The 13,286-nt window shown below is 58.2% G+C and overlaps 1 protein-coding gene across 1 annotated transcript in view; it reads left to right on the forward strand.

The window, feature by feature from the left end:
* Window positions 1–2,700: 2,700 nt before the first annotated feature.
* TAF4 (TATA-box binding protein associated factor 4) overlaps window positions 2,701–13,286 on the forward strand; it is a 65,060-nt gene continuing 54,474 nt past the window's right edge. The window contains 2 exon segments of the mRNA XM_061436989.1: window positions 2,701–3,013; window positions 3,016–4,062. Of these exon segments, the coding sequence (XP_061292973.1) occupies window positions 2,773–3,013; window positions 3,016–4,062 (1,288 nt within the window). The 5' untranslated portion in view covers window positions 2,701–2,772.

Consider the following 13,286-nt stretch of genomic DNA (forward strand, 5'->3'; position numbering starts at 1 on the left):
TGTTTTATGGTGTGGTATTTCAGGTGGACAATAAAAGCATAGGTAATATAACAAATGCTGCACATCTTTCACAAATCCAGGGCAACACTGAAATTAGACTTGTGGTTGTTTATTTTTATATTTAAGAGAGCGTGTCTGATATTTTCTCTATTTTATTGAAAAGACAATATACTCCTTAATAAACCCGATAGTCCCACACAGCTGCCAGCCTGGGAGGTCTCCTTTTTGCTCATGGCCTTGGACGTTTGCACCGCTGTGGGTGGCAATGATATACTGTTTTGGGGTTCTGGCATTCTCACTTAACAGCAAACATTTTTCCATGTTTAAACCTGGTTTGTATATTGACACTCGTTTTCAGGCCCGTTTTTCTTTTCATGCTAGGTGGAATTTTTGTTTCAAACTACATAAGTCATACGGAAGCTTCTTGTGGTAACAAAACCACGCAGAGATATTCAAAGAAAATGCTCCAGTCCCCAGGGTGGCCAAGGTTAACAGTCTGGCAGCATCTCCCCGCCCTCCATAGGGAGGAGGGGAGGAGCCACGTGGCTACCGCCCCTCCCCCACTCTCCAGGGGGGCAGGTCTCTGCAGGGCGTCAGAGGCGTAAGAGCTGCCTAGGCCGTCGGTAGCCCCCACCTTCCCTTCGGGCGCAGAGACCCGGTCTGGAAGCGGAGTCGCGGCGGAGCGGGGTGGGCAGGGAAGACGGTGCACCGACGCTTCACCTCCCACTTCCTGCCGGACCGGAGGGCGCCCCGGAGGACGCTGGGGGTGATGTCAGCACCGCTGCGGCGAGGAGGCCTGGGCAGGGGAGGGGCCCCAGGGTTGGAGGGGTCCTGGCGGGCGGGCCTCTGTGGGAAAGCAGGAGGGGGCCGAGACGGTACTACCTGCTCCCTTCACTTTAGATCACAGTAACTACAGGGGCGGGCGAGAGGGACCCCACCTCCCCCGGGCCTCACCGTCTCGCGTCGGTCAGTGATTTGCCTCGTAGCACGGCTGTTACTCTTCTGTCCCGACTCCGATCTGGGTGTTCTGAGTGCAGACCACGGTGTACCTCTTTTTCCCACTACGGCACCCGGGGCCTGCTTTTGTTTGGCTCACTTAACATTTTCTGATGAGTTGTCAACATTAAAGATGAGATTTTACACAAATCCCCACATTTCTGCTCTTGCTCGCAAACCACATCGTCGGCCCCCGCTGGGCTCAAAGCGCGGTGGGGATGGGACCCAGGCACCCCGAGTTCAAGGTACCCCCCAGCCCAGGTTTGTTCCAGCACTTCTCTTTCCTGTGTTTTGGGTAGTCAGCTTTAGGTGCAAAATTCCGATTCTCTCTTTACAGGGCTTCCCCGACACGGTCGCCCGGGAAGGCCCCGTCGCAGGCTCCAACCCCCGCGCTCATTGTCTGAACCCGCCCCGGGAGCTGGGCTCGCGGGGGCCAACGGCTCTTTTGTTAGGCGGGTAGAAAAGATCATTTGTGTGTCAACAGCTTCCCGCATTGTGCTGCGGGCCGTGTGACTGCGGCGCGGCCTATTCGGCCGGAGGCGCTTCTCTGGGTCTACCCCTCCCCCCCCAACCCCCACCCAAAAGAGAAGAAACCACTAGAGATGTCCTAGAATACCATCTTTCGGTGAAAAAAAACAAAAAACAAAAAACGCAGGACAGAATTTCACGTGAATTCTTCCTACAGAGAAGGTGCTCGTAAGGTTATTTTAAATAACTTACTTCGTCAAAAGGACAGAACGGGAGATAAGGACCCCAGGAAGACCTCCAAGCTGGACGCTCCCTTTCCCTACGCAAGCTGCTGGTCCCAGCCGGCACCACCGTCTCACCCAGTGATTTACAGACACTCGAGGCCAGGGGCCGCGCCGCCGGAGGAGATGAGTCACTCTGGCGTGGCCTCGGGCGCCGACCCCTGCCCCGCCCCCGTCGCCCAAGCTGCGGACCTCACGGCGCGAGACGCCCGGTCTCGGGCGGACCGAGGCGCCGGTCCGGGGGTCAGGCCAGCGCTCGCCCCGCCCGGTGCCCCGAGCTTCGGGGCCTGCGCCCGCCCGGGAGCAATGGCGACGACGCCCAGGCTACCTCGCTGATCCGGCCCCCAAGCAATTCCCTCACGGGGTGCCGGGTTCCCGCGGGCTGCGGTGGCTTTAGCGCCGATATAGGCGTCCCCGCTCCCTCGCCCGTCCGTCCGCCCGCCCGCCCGCCCGCCCGGCGATCCCGTCAGCTCCGGCCGCAGCCATTTTGGAGCAAGCGGAGACAAAGAGCCAGTCATTGCTGCCGCCCCCACCAGGCCCCGGCCGCGGTCCCCGCCCGTCTTGTCCTCTGGGTCGTCGGCCTCTGGCCCGTCTGGCAACCTGGACCCCAACAACCCCGCCAGCCCAAGGACGCCCGGGCCCTTAGCCCACTAGCCCGCGACCCCCGGCCGCCCGCCCGCGCCCCGGCTTCTGCCGCTCGCAGCCATTGGCCGCGCCTTTTAAGCGCACGGCGCGGCCAATCGCGGGACGCCGGGCAGCCGGGCGGGGGGGTGCCGCGGCCAATGGTGAGGCGCCGAGCGGCGGGCGGGGGCGGGCACGCCGCCGCGCCTGCGCACCGCGTTGCCACCGCCCTCCCCCCGCCCGGCCGCCCGCGCCCCCCGCCCGGCCGCCGCCCCCGCCCCGCCCGGCGCGCGCCGCCCCCCGCCCGCCCCCGCGGCCGCCCGCCCGCCCGCCCGCCCGCCCGCGCGGAGCCTCCTCCCCGCCCAGCGCCGGCCGAGCGGCGGCGGCGGCGGGCCGAGGAGGAAAGATGGCGGCGGGCTCGGATCTGCTGGACGAGGTCTTCTTCAACAGCGAGGTGGACGAGAAAGTGGTGAGCGACCTGGTGGGCTCGCTCGAGTCGCAGCTGGCGGCCAGCGCGGCCCACCACCACCACCTCGCGCCCCGCGCGCCCGAGGCGCGGGCCGCGGCCGCCGGCGCGCTCGGGAACCATGTCGGAGCCGGAGCCGTGCCGGCCGAGGGCGCGCCCGCAGCGGCGCCGGAGCCGCCCCCGCAGGTAGAGCGCGGCGCGGCCTGAGCGCGGGCGGCCGCCGGCCGGGCCCGCGTCCTCACCGCGCCGCCCCGCTTGTCTCCGCAGGGCCCGCCGCGAAGCTGAACGCGCTCGAGGCCGGCGCGGGCGCCGGGGCCGGAGCCGGAGCGGGCTCCGCGGCCGGGGCCTGCCCGCCGGGGGCAGCGGCCGCGCCCGAGCCCGCCGCCAAGCCCGCCGCCCGCAACGGCCCGCCCGGCGGCCCCGGCGCCGCGCAAACTTTGAATGGGAGCGCCGCGCTGGGGAACTCGCTCCGCGCCGCCGCCGCACCTGCTGTCAGCCTGCTCCACAACGGGCCCGCGCCCGCGCCGCCGCCGCCCAAGCCTGCCGCCGCCACTGTCATCCAGACGCCGCCCTTCCTCGGCGCCCCCGCCGCGCCCGCGCCCCGCGCCCCCTCGCCCCCTGCGGCCCCTGCGCCCGCCGCGCCCCCTGCGCCCGCCGCGCCCGCCGCCGCCGCCCCCCCGCCGCCGCCGCCGCCCGCGGCCGCCAGCCTGGCCCGGCCGCCCGGGCCCCCGGCCGGACCCCCGGCAGCCGCGCAGAACGGGGGCAGCGCCGCGCCCGCGCCCGCCCCCACGCCCGCCCCCGCGCCCGCCCCGGCCCCCGCGCCGGCGCCCGCTCCGGCGCCCGCCGCCAACAGTCAGCCCGGGCCCGCCGCCGCGCCCGCGCAGGTGGCCAAGGCCGACTCGCCCAAGACCGCGCTGCAGCCGGCGCCCCCGCCGCCGCAGACCCTGGCGACCAACTGCCCGGCCGGCGCGGGGTCCGGCATGATCCTCGGGCCAACTATGCAAGGGGCGCTGCCCGCCGCCGCCGCCGCCGGCCTCCCGCCGCCGACCCCGGGCACCCCCACCGGGCTGCCCAAGGGCTCGGCCAGCGCGGTGACCCAGAGCCTGCCCAGGACGGCCTCGGCCACCACCGGGGGGATCCGGGCCACGCTGACGCCCACGGTCCTCGCCCCACGCCTGCCGCAGCCGCCGCAGAACCCCACCAACATCCAGAACTTCCAGCTGCCCCCAGGTGAGTGGCCGCGCCGCCGAGCGACTGTGTGTGTTCCCCAGCCGGGAGTCCAGGAAGTTGTCGGGCTGGCAGGACGCGGAGGTCATGAGCTCTGCCGGTGCGTTTCTGCCCCGGTCCGGGCCGGTCCCGGGCCTGTATGTGCTCGAGTGTTGCGTGATGTGGCTGCGGGGGCCTCTTAGCTGTGCCGGGCTTGGCTTCTACTCTCCACTTTACGTTGGGGAACTTTCTCTGTCGGGACTTCTGCCGAGTGGGCCCTCTCCTCTCCTCCTGGCCTTGTGTGTCCCTGCCCGGTGCCCCCACAGTGGACAGCAGTAGCAGCTGGCGCTCTGGGGACAACTTGCTGGGTTATTCACTCTGGGCCGGTGATTTCCCCATGCTTGGCTCTTCTCTCCCTGGTTTCTGGAATCAGGCATATGGTTTGTGTCCTCACTGAACTCTTCTGCTCTGTTACTGGGCTGGTCTGTGATTGGTGTCCCCTTCTGGTGGTCTAGGGACCCCCTTTCCCGGTGAGGTCAGGGGAGTGACGCCCCCTCCGTGAGGCTGGGCAAGCCTGCGTGGAAAGCATTTGCTCCCCTGCTGACACCAGGATGGCAGAGTTCCCAGGTGAGCTTGTAGGGATCCCGGGGCACACACCCTTCCTGGTCACAGCCCTTGCCTCACGCGGCTCCTGCAGTCGTTTTTCAGCACTTCCCGTAGTGGCCGTGTGGTTCTGCACGGAGTCCTCACTTGGGGGACGCCCGGCTACTTTGATTGTTACCGATGCAGTCAGCGGTGGGCTGGGGCTCCCTGGTCAGTGAGTCCTTTGGAGGTACAGATGGCGTAGGAGGACAGGCAGCGTCTCGGAACCCATCTTCTGTCCTCTGGGCAGCTTTTTAAGGCTTTCTAGGTCCCCATGGCATTAAGTGTGTCCCATTGCTTTCTTTCGGGCTTCCTGGGCAGAGAGAACCCCAGCACTGGAGGCTCCCAGTCTCTGCTTCCATCCCTGGCCTCGCCTGCGTGGACGCAGAGCGCTCCTCCCCTGCCGTGTAGTAACATGTGCTGGCGGCAGGAGTAGTGGAAACAGCACCGCCTGTGTGTGCGTCCCCTCGTGCTTTCTGAAGCAGCCGTTGGTCACCTTGAGAGGATTTCAGCGTCTTAGAAGGAAGGTCTTGCTTGTCACAGTGCCGTGAGGTTTGGAGCGGTGGCGGCACCTGGCAGGGATCTGATTTCACACCACTTCAGGGAGGAGGCAAGGTTCCAGCCAAGAGTGCTGTGTTTGGGGGTGGTCGTGAGGGCTGCCCTGCTCCCAGAAGGAGGTGATGTAAAATAGGTACCTGAGAGGTGCAGGGTGCCTCTTACAACACGCTTTGTTTTTGAGTTTGTAGGAGGGTTTCATTAAAGGTTCTGTTTTGCTCATTATGTGTATTTTGACCTTTTAGTGGAAAATATGTTTGATCTTTAGTGATGCTTAAAAAAGAGAAGTCATAGTGGTAGCAGGTTATGTAAAACGTCAAAATACTTTTCAGTTACTCATTAAAGTATCTTCTCAGTGGTCCTCAGCGCCTGCCCCACTCTTGGCCAGGACAGTTCCCTGCATGACGCTTTTGTTCTGAAAACTGTCAGTGAAGTTTGTGAGTCAGTGGAGCTGGTGAGGCTGGCGCTGTGCCTGGGGAGGAGGCCCCCCGGGGCACTCGTGTGATGCCTGTAGGTGTGGCGGTTTGGGGCTGACTGGATCCCCTCGCCTCTGCATAGGTGCAGCCTGCACTGCCTGCCGCCTTCTGGGGGAGGAAGCTGTGGTTCTGAAAGGGCGCCTCTGTCAGCTCTGTCATGATTGACCCTGGACGCACTTTCATCTCCTGTTCTACCGGCGGTGTTAAGGATGTCTGCATGTGACAAGTAGGCGACTCCTTGAAGAAAACTGTAAAAGCGCTGACTCTTTGCATGAGTTCTCATGAGTCTTTGCGGTAGTCCCGTGTGTGCGTGTGTGTGTGTGTGTGAGCAGAGAACAGCTCATGTTGACATTTGGGTGACAAATGTGGAGAGCTGTGCTTTAAAGGGGCCAAATGCTTTCTAGAAAATAAAAAACTCACATCCATTTCTTCATGCTTCCCCTACCCCCACAGTCGATCCACTAATTTGGAGCTCTGATTAATAAAAGCAGGAGCAGAAAAAGCATAGTTAAAACTATTATCAGTTTCCCACAACAAAGTACTTTCTTTTAAATAATACAAATTAATTCTATAAATCAAAGTGAAAGATTATGAATATTCTAGTTACCTCATGTAATTGAGCGATCGGAAGATACTAAGTTCTACTTGAGGTCTCCTGTTTATTGAAAGCTGTCATCATAAAAATGTATAAAGCGGAGGTGGAATTAACTTGTGAAAATAGCTATCGCTTGGCTGATAATACACTCTGGTTAGTACTCAGGGGTTAGGGGTGGGCAGGGTTTTCAAAGCTACACATAGGTGTCAAGTGAAGTAACAAACTGTTGGCAATTGGAGTATGGGCGAGAGAGGCCTGCCCCGCCGTCGGGGGGTGGTGGTGGTGGAAACAGGGACAGAGGCTTCACTGAGTCCCTGAGGGCCGGCAGGCCTTGCGTGTCTCATCCTCCCAGCCCACTGTGAGCTCCTGTTGAATTTGGTTTCAGCAGATTCAGTTATGATGTCTTTGTCAGGATGGTTTTGTAAAGAGACGTTGATGTTATTATGATTAATTTACTTGTTTGAAGGTACCAGAGTCTCAGTTTTAATCTGCTGTGGGGAATATTGAGAACATGTAAGTCTTCAGAGAGATTGTTGCAGCAAAGGCGGTGGTCCCAAGAACAGTGAAGAGCACTAGTTAGTTCTGTACGGCTTAGAGTAGTCATAACATAAAAGTAATATTATGATTATGGTTGAAAGGAGAGAAAAGTGATATGACACCAAAATTATCATGTGCGCAAATGGTTTTAAGAGATCTTTTCGGATAGGTGTTACGTTAGAGATGCTCGTTTCTAAAGGTTATCTTTCGTTGGCAAGTTTGCATTTTCAGTAGTGTGTGTCTCTGTCTGTTCTGCTTTCACGGAGAGTTTGTCCTCCTGTGATGCTCAGGTTTGGCTGAAGTACAGTTCTCATTCCAGGAGAGAACGCCTTTCCTCCATACCCTGGCTTCGGGACGATTGCATGGGGCTGACTTAAGATAAGCAGTCTTGAGGTGGCTGCGCTTGGAAAGACGAGATCTAGGGTAGGGTTCCCATCCTTGGTGAATGGAACTGTTGGATGGTGGGGAAAGAGGAAGAGTCTGGGGGCCAACTGCTGTGTAGACTGGGTTGAGTTCCGGGATGGCGGACCCTGAGCAGGATGGTAGGGCTTGAGGCTCAGGATGTTCTGGTGGCCGACTTCTGCAGAAGTGTTTGGCACAAGGGATAGCCTTAGGTGTTTATATGTTGTCACTTGAGGGCACTCTTCACCTGGGACAGAATACATGGTTCTGGGGGCCTCCGTTTCCCCAGGTAGAAAGTGGGCTTGACCCTGTTGTGAAGGCTGTGAAACTGCATTGGGATGAACCGTGCACGTCTGTCAAGAGGTGTTTATTCACATGCTGTCTCAGCTCCCTGGCCTTTGTCATCAGCTTCAATCAGTACTTCCTATGGATGTAGCCGAGTCTACAGGATGGCTTTATTCCCATCAAAACTGCGCCCAGATGGGATAGGTTCTCAGCACCCGGGGAGCCTGGTTCTGATGCTCTGCTCAGCGACAGAAGAGGTGATGTCTCTGAGTCACTTCCCCACTGCCAGCTTTGGGGAGGCCCTCAGTGGACAACAGGTGGTCCCTGCTCCTCGCTCTCTGCCCCACCTTCTGTCCTGGCTGTCCCTATCTCTTTAGTGTGGACATAGCTGTTTTGGTGATGTGGTCTGGGATGATGTCCCATGCCCATGTGGGTGTCTTTGGACTGATGATCCTCACATTTTAGCAGCAACCAGGAAAGGTACCCCCAGGCCTTCTGGGGATGTCTCTTCCCACTGCTCACTGTGCTCCAGGGCAGTGAACCCTGCCCTAGTCTTGGAGTCACCAGAGTCTGAGAAGTTTGACAACAGTCAGTCCTGCTGCAGGAGGGGTGAGCCCTTATCTGTTAGGGCTCTGGAAGGAAGCATTGAGGAAGATGGTCTTCTGGCTGGTGGGTGGCCATCCTGTCTCCCTGGACTGTGGGGGTGGAGCCTGGGCTCCTCAGATACCTTCACAGTTGCTGACCGGTGGGCGCTGGGCCCCCAGCGATGGGGTGGGATCAGAACAGGACTGGCCGGTTCTGCCCTGCCCTAGCTCAGGAGGTGGCAGTGGGAGAGAGCAGTAGGGGCGGGTGCACCTGTTTGTTTCTTTGAAATCGTAATGAGATGACGGTGGTTCTGACGTGCTTCTTGAGCCCATTGCAGTGTGTAAATGTAAGCTTTCCTCATCTTAAGTGATAGGTCTGAGGAAAGCTTTTTTATAAATCACTAGTTGCGTGTGAGTTGATCAAAACATAATTAAAACTGTTTTTGAAAATCTTGAAGCAGAGATTTGAAAGGACTCTGGAGAAACTTGCCTGAGCTTTGGGGTAATTTGCATCGTTCTCAGAAGCACTTTTCCTGGTCTTCAAGTTGATAACGAGCAGGAGACTCAAGTTTTCCAGGTTGTCTTGACTGACTCAGTTGCTGCTTGGGGCTCTCACCTCTGAGATTTGTCTTTGGCTGGAGGTTGGCAGCCTATTATTTAATCAGGCTTTTGATAGTAACAGGACAAACTGAGAAAGAAAAACAAGGGAGAGGGGAGCTGTCTGCAACAGGACCCTCCGTCCTGTGTGCTGTGTGCCTGGCAGGTGACTGCGTTGCGCTGTTTCGTTTCGGGCCTGAGGGGTCATGGCTCCTGGTCTGTAAATTACAAACACTGCACTTCAGACCATCTTAGAATAATTGCTCTTTAACGCCGAGTGAAATAGATTAAGTGCTATAAAATTATGTTTGAAAATTGGAAACTTTGTATTTCTAGGATAGGGCCATGCAAGCTTTAAATTAACAGTTTTGAATTTTACATATCCTCAAATAGCTATGCCAAGAAATTAAAACCTTCAGAAGACAAAATTGTCCACAATTTAGATTCCTCCCTTGCTCCCAGGTTGAGAAGCGCATGGATGCCACACCTGTTTCTTGTCTGGCTGCCCGCCTGGCTGCGCTGCTGCTTGGGGGTGGGTGGAGGCCGTGCGTGGGTGGAAGGGGGAGCCCCCCACCCTCCCAGCGTGGGCTTCCTGATGGACGTGACGCAGGCCTGTGAGCGCAGAGCCCCTCTGCAGCCCTGTGGGCCTGTGAAGCTGGGTCGGACATTTGTCCTTCCCTCCCGAAGTTAGAGCCTGGATGGGACCTTTCTTTGTTTTCCATGTGGCCTGGGAGGATGGGACATGCCTGCTGATGTTGAGCCCCAAACTTGGGAGGTACGTGACCAGGTGAAGAGGAGGGTGCAGGGGGTTGGTGCTGATGCTGGGGAACCTGTGTCCTGGAGGGCTTGGTATCATCTGAGTATCGTCCCGCTCCAGAGATGGGGAAATCCTAAAACAGTTCTTCAAATTGGATGTTGGATTTCAGAACTTGGGGGCAAGTGGTAAGAAGGTTCTACCTCGTGAGTGACTTGTTTTGGGGGTTAGTGGCCTGAGTGGACACTGAATGGACAGGGCAGGACTCAGAGACCTCAGCCCCCTCCCCAGTGCTGGGCATGGCCGGCCTGCTGGTCAGGCAGAAAGAGGCCGGTGGGATCAGCAAGGAGGCCGTGGGCTTTGGGGAGGAAGTGTATACTGTGCTTACACCTGAGTCTCGGGGTCGGGGGGAGAAGGCAGCTTTTCTGCTCTTTGTGCTGAAGTACGTGGACAGCCACTCAGGAAAGGTGTTTAAAGGAGTTTATACAGCTCTCACAGTGGGCTCATAGACATGAAGTTTATTCAGATGGACGCCAGGCGTTAGTGAGCTTGGCACGAAAGAGACAGGCCTGTGTCGAGCCTGTTTGATCTTGTAAAAATGCTGTAAAATAGTAGCGTCGTACGTATCAAGGTGACGATTCGAAGAGTTAAAAAGGAATATGTTCTTGATTTTTTAAAAATAAATATGTTATACAAATTGTTGGTCACTTGAAAATGATTTCTTTACCCACCTGTTTTTTCAGATCATAAAATTAGTTTTATTCATTATAGGAAGTTTGGAAAGAAAGGGAAAGTGTAAGGAGGGAAAAAGACGTCACTTGTAACCTCACTTGTCAGCCAGGTCTCATTTTGGCGATGTCATCTCAGCCCGTGTTGGGTGCAGAAGTGCTTCTAACTTTTGCGGAACTGGGGTCACCCCATAAGGGCCACCTTCTCCTGCCTGTTTTGGGTTGGCTCCCACCCCTCGGTGGTCTTTGACTTTCCCTTTGTCCACCTGGTGCCCCTTTGCCTCGGGCCAGCACTTCATCTCAGCGCCGTGACACCTGCGGTGCTCATGTCCACTGGTCTATCGTGGCCGTCCCGTGTCCACTCTGTGTGCGCCTGCTGTGCTGAACATTTTCAAGTCTTTGATACTGGTGTCCTTTGAAGGACTCAACTGTTTATGCTTTTAAAACCGTGGTGTTTAGAAACGTGGCCAAAATGTGACTTTTTAGAAACCAGCAGTGTTCTAAAGATTTTCTTTAGCAAGTTGTATCTGGTTTCATGTCTGGATTGTTAAACCATGTGAGGGTAATTAAGCCCTTGGTTGATGGAGGTGTTGGTGGAGACCGTGTCCTGCTTTCCAGGCATGGACTGAGCCAGTGAGCCAGGCTGCTGTGGATGCCGGCTGGAGGCTGGGGCCCCAGACCCACAGAGCCCCTGCTGTTGGGGGCTTGGTTTTGCGGGTTTCTCACCCCAGGTTGATGGAGTGGACAAGGGACCAGAAGGCCTTCCGAGCAGGCAGTTGAGGCCTGGGTGGTGAGAAGGGAGCTGCATGCTGCCGGGTACCTGGCTTCAGGAGAGGAAGGGGCCAGTGCAGGGACTTAAGAGCAGGTCAGGGAGGAGAGCCCAAGTTGGGGGAGCCATGGGAACTGGCTGGGGGCCGGCTGGTCACAGAGCTGTGCATTCAGAAGTGCTAGGGGTTGAGTTGATTCCAGGGTCCTCAGCAGGGTGGTGGTCGGATCTGAGCTGTGTATGGGAGCACTTTCTGTGTGTGGGATACAGGGGTGAGGTAGGTAGAGGCAGCTTGGCCAGCAGGGGTTGGTGGTGGCCAGGGCAGCGTCCAGGCCTACGCAGGTAGTCGGGCCTGGGACGCCAGTGTCGACACGGAGCATGGTGGACCTACTGATAGTTTGGAGGTCAGGGGTAAGGACAGGGCATCCTGGGGGGAGTGAGGTTGGGGACTGGGGTGGCATGAAAGAAGGTGGAACATTCCCTGGGGGCCAGTGGCGGTGGGCACAAGTGTGCTTGTTTGGACATGTTAAATTTGAGATGCCTGTTTGTGGAGGAAACGGAGGGAGTTGAATATAAGCAGAAGATTGAGGGAGAGGTCGGAAGAGGTCAGAATTTGGGAGTCGTGGTGTTTGATGGAATTTTTCATCGTGGGGTCACCCCCACGGGAGCCTCAGTGCAGATCCAGAGAGAGAGGGCTACCTTCTGGGAGAAGGTGGAGAGGGGCAGACCCTGCTAGGCAGAGGGTGAGGAGGAAGGGGGGTGTCTGAATGCTGCCAGCCCTTCTGGGGAGAGTATTTTGTGATGTTGGACCTTGTCACTGGGGAAGTGCTGTCCACTGGCCTCTCTGCCTTATTATGAAGACCCTTTAGAATGAATGTCAGTGCTCTCCTTGTGGGGCTCGAGTCAGTGAGCCCAGGTGTGTGCAGTCCTTGACTCCTGCCACATGCCAATGGGTAGGCATCTGTAGGTCTTCAGGGGCCTGTCCGTTTCTGGAGCTGGTGGTCCCCTGCAGATGACCTCCTTTGAAGATGCTGAGACTGGAGGTGAGTCGCTTTTCAAGGACCTAATGGCCACTTACCAAGGGGCTGGGCATCCAGGGTGCTGCCCTCCTTACAGTACGCCCTCTGGGCTGTGCCCACTGGAGCGGCTGGTGTTTGGGACCAGGCTTTGTGCAGGGAAAGTCCGCATGTGGAGAGGCTGTCCCAGGGAGCATGCTCGCCTCCTGTCTGGAGAGCAGGTGTGGCAGGGCGTGGAGTGCCCGGCTGTGGGCTTCTCCTGGTGCCAGGAACTGTGCTCCATGGTCCTGGCTTTGAAAGGCCCCTCACAGCCCCTGCAAGTGCTCTGGTTGAGGCCACCCTGCTGACTGGGAGGGTGAGCGGTCAGGAGGCACCCTGGCCTCGAGGGGCAGAGGCCGTGGCTCCTCCGGCTGGGCCCTGAAGGCATAGAGCTGTCTCGGTGGACAGTCAGTGACCCTATTCGTGGCCCCGCAGGCCAGGTTGGTGGTTCCAGAGCTTGGCCGCTCATCGATCAGCAAGCATGAACTGAGCACCAAGTTCAAGTCCGACCTGGTGCTGAAGCAGGACTGTCCTGCCCTCGGGGATGGGCGGGGAATGGCTAAACCTCTGCAGGTCAGTGGGGGTGGGGCGAGTGGAACGTCATTTCTGAGTTGCCGTGTCATTAGTCACTCCCTCCCTTGGTGTAATTTCTCAAAATAGGCTTTCTGCCTGTTCTGTTCAGTTCTGGATGCACCGCAGTTCCCTCTGCTGCTTTGGACTGATTAGATAACAAGTCAGGTTTCATGCCGCTTAGTGACGTGTTTTGCAGTTAAACTCAGTTCAGAATGTCCACCTTGAAAGTCCTCGGGTGATGAAGACAGCCTCCAGCTGGGCCACGGGAATGATGGGCAAAGAGCTGGTTAGGGATCGTGTGGGTCCAGGCAAGGCTGCCAACCTCTGTGTGCCTTGGCAGCCTGGCCTGGGCCCTCGTGGGCCGACGGCTTTCCTTCCACGCTGAGCAGTTGGGAAACCACACGCCTCTGTGAATGTCTCTGAGGCTGCGCTTGGGGGTAGTGTTGGCTTGGTGACCTTGGGGACTGCCGGCCTGCTGGGGACCTGCCACCCTAGAGAGAAGTGTCCTGTCCCGGCCTAGCCTCAGCAAGGTGAGACAGGCCGTGCGGGGACGCGTGGGCACAAGCAGAGCTGAGCATCTGGGCTCCATTCCCTGGGTCAGCACGGTTGGCCAGCACGAGTACCCCGTGTGCAGGGAGAGGGGTCCCAGGGTGAGCCCACTTCCATGGCTGTGCAGGGACACTGCTGGGATCAGTGTGT

Source organism: Bos javanicus, chromosome 13 (genome assembly GCF_032452875.1).
Source record: "Bos javanicus breed banteng chromosome 13, ARS-OSU_banteng_1.0, whole genome shotgun sequence".
Taxonomy (NCBI): Eukaryota; Metazoa; Chordata; class Mammalia; order Artiodactyla; family Bovidae; genus Bos; species Bos javanicus.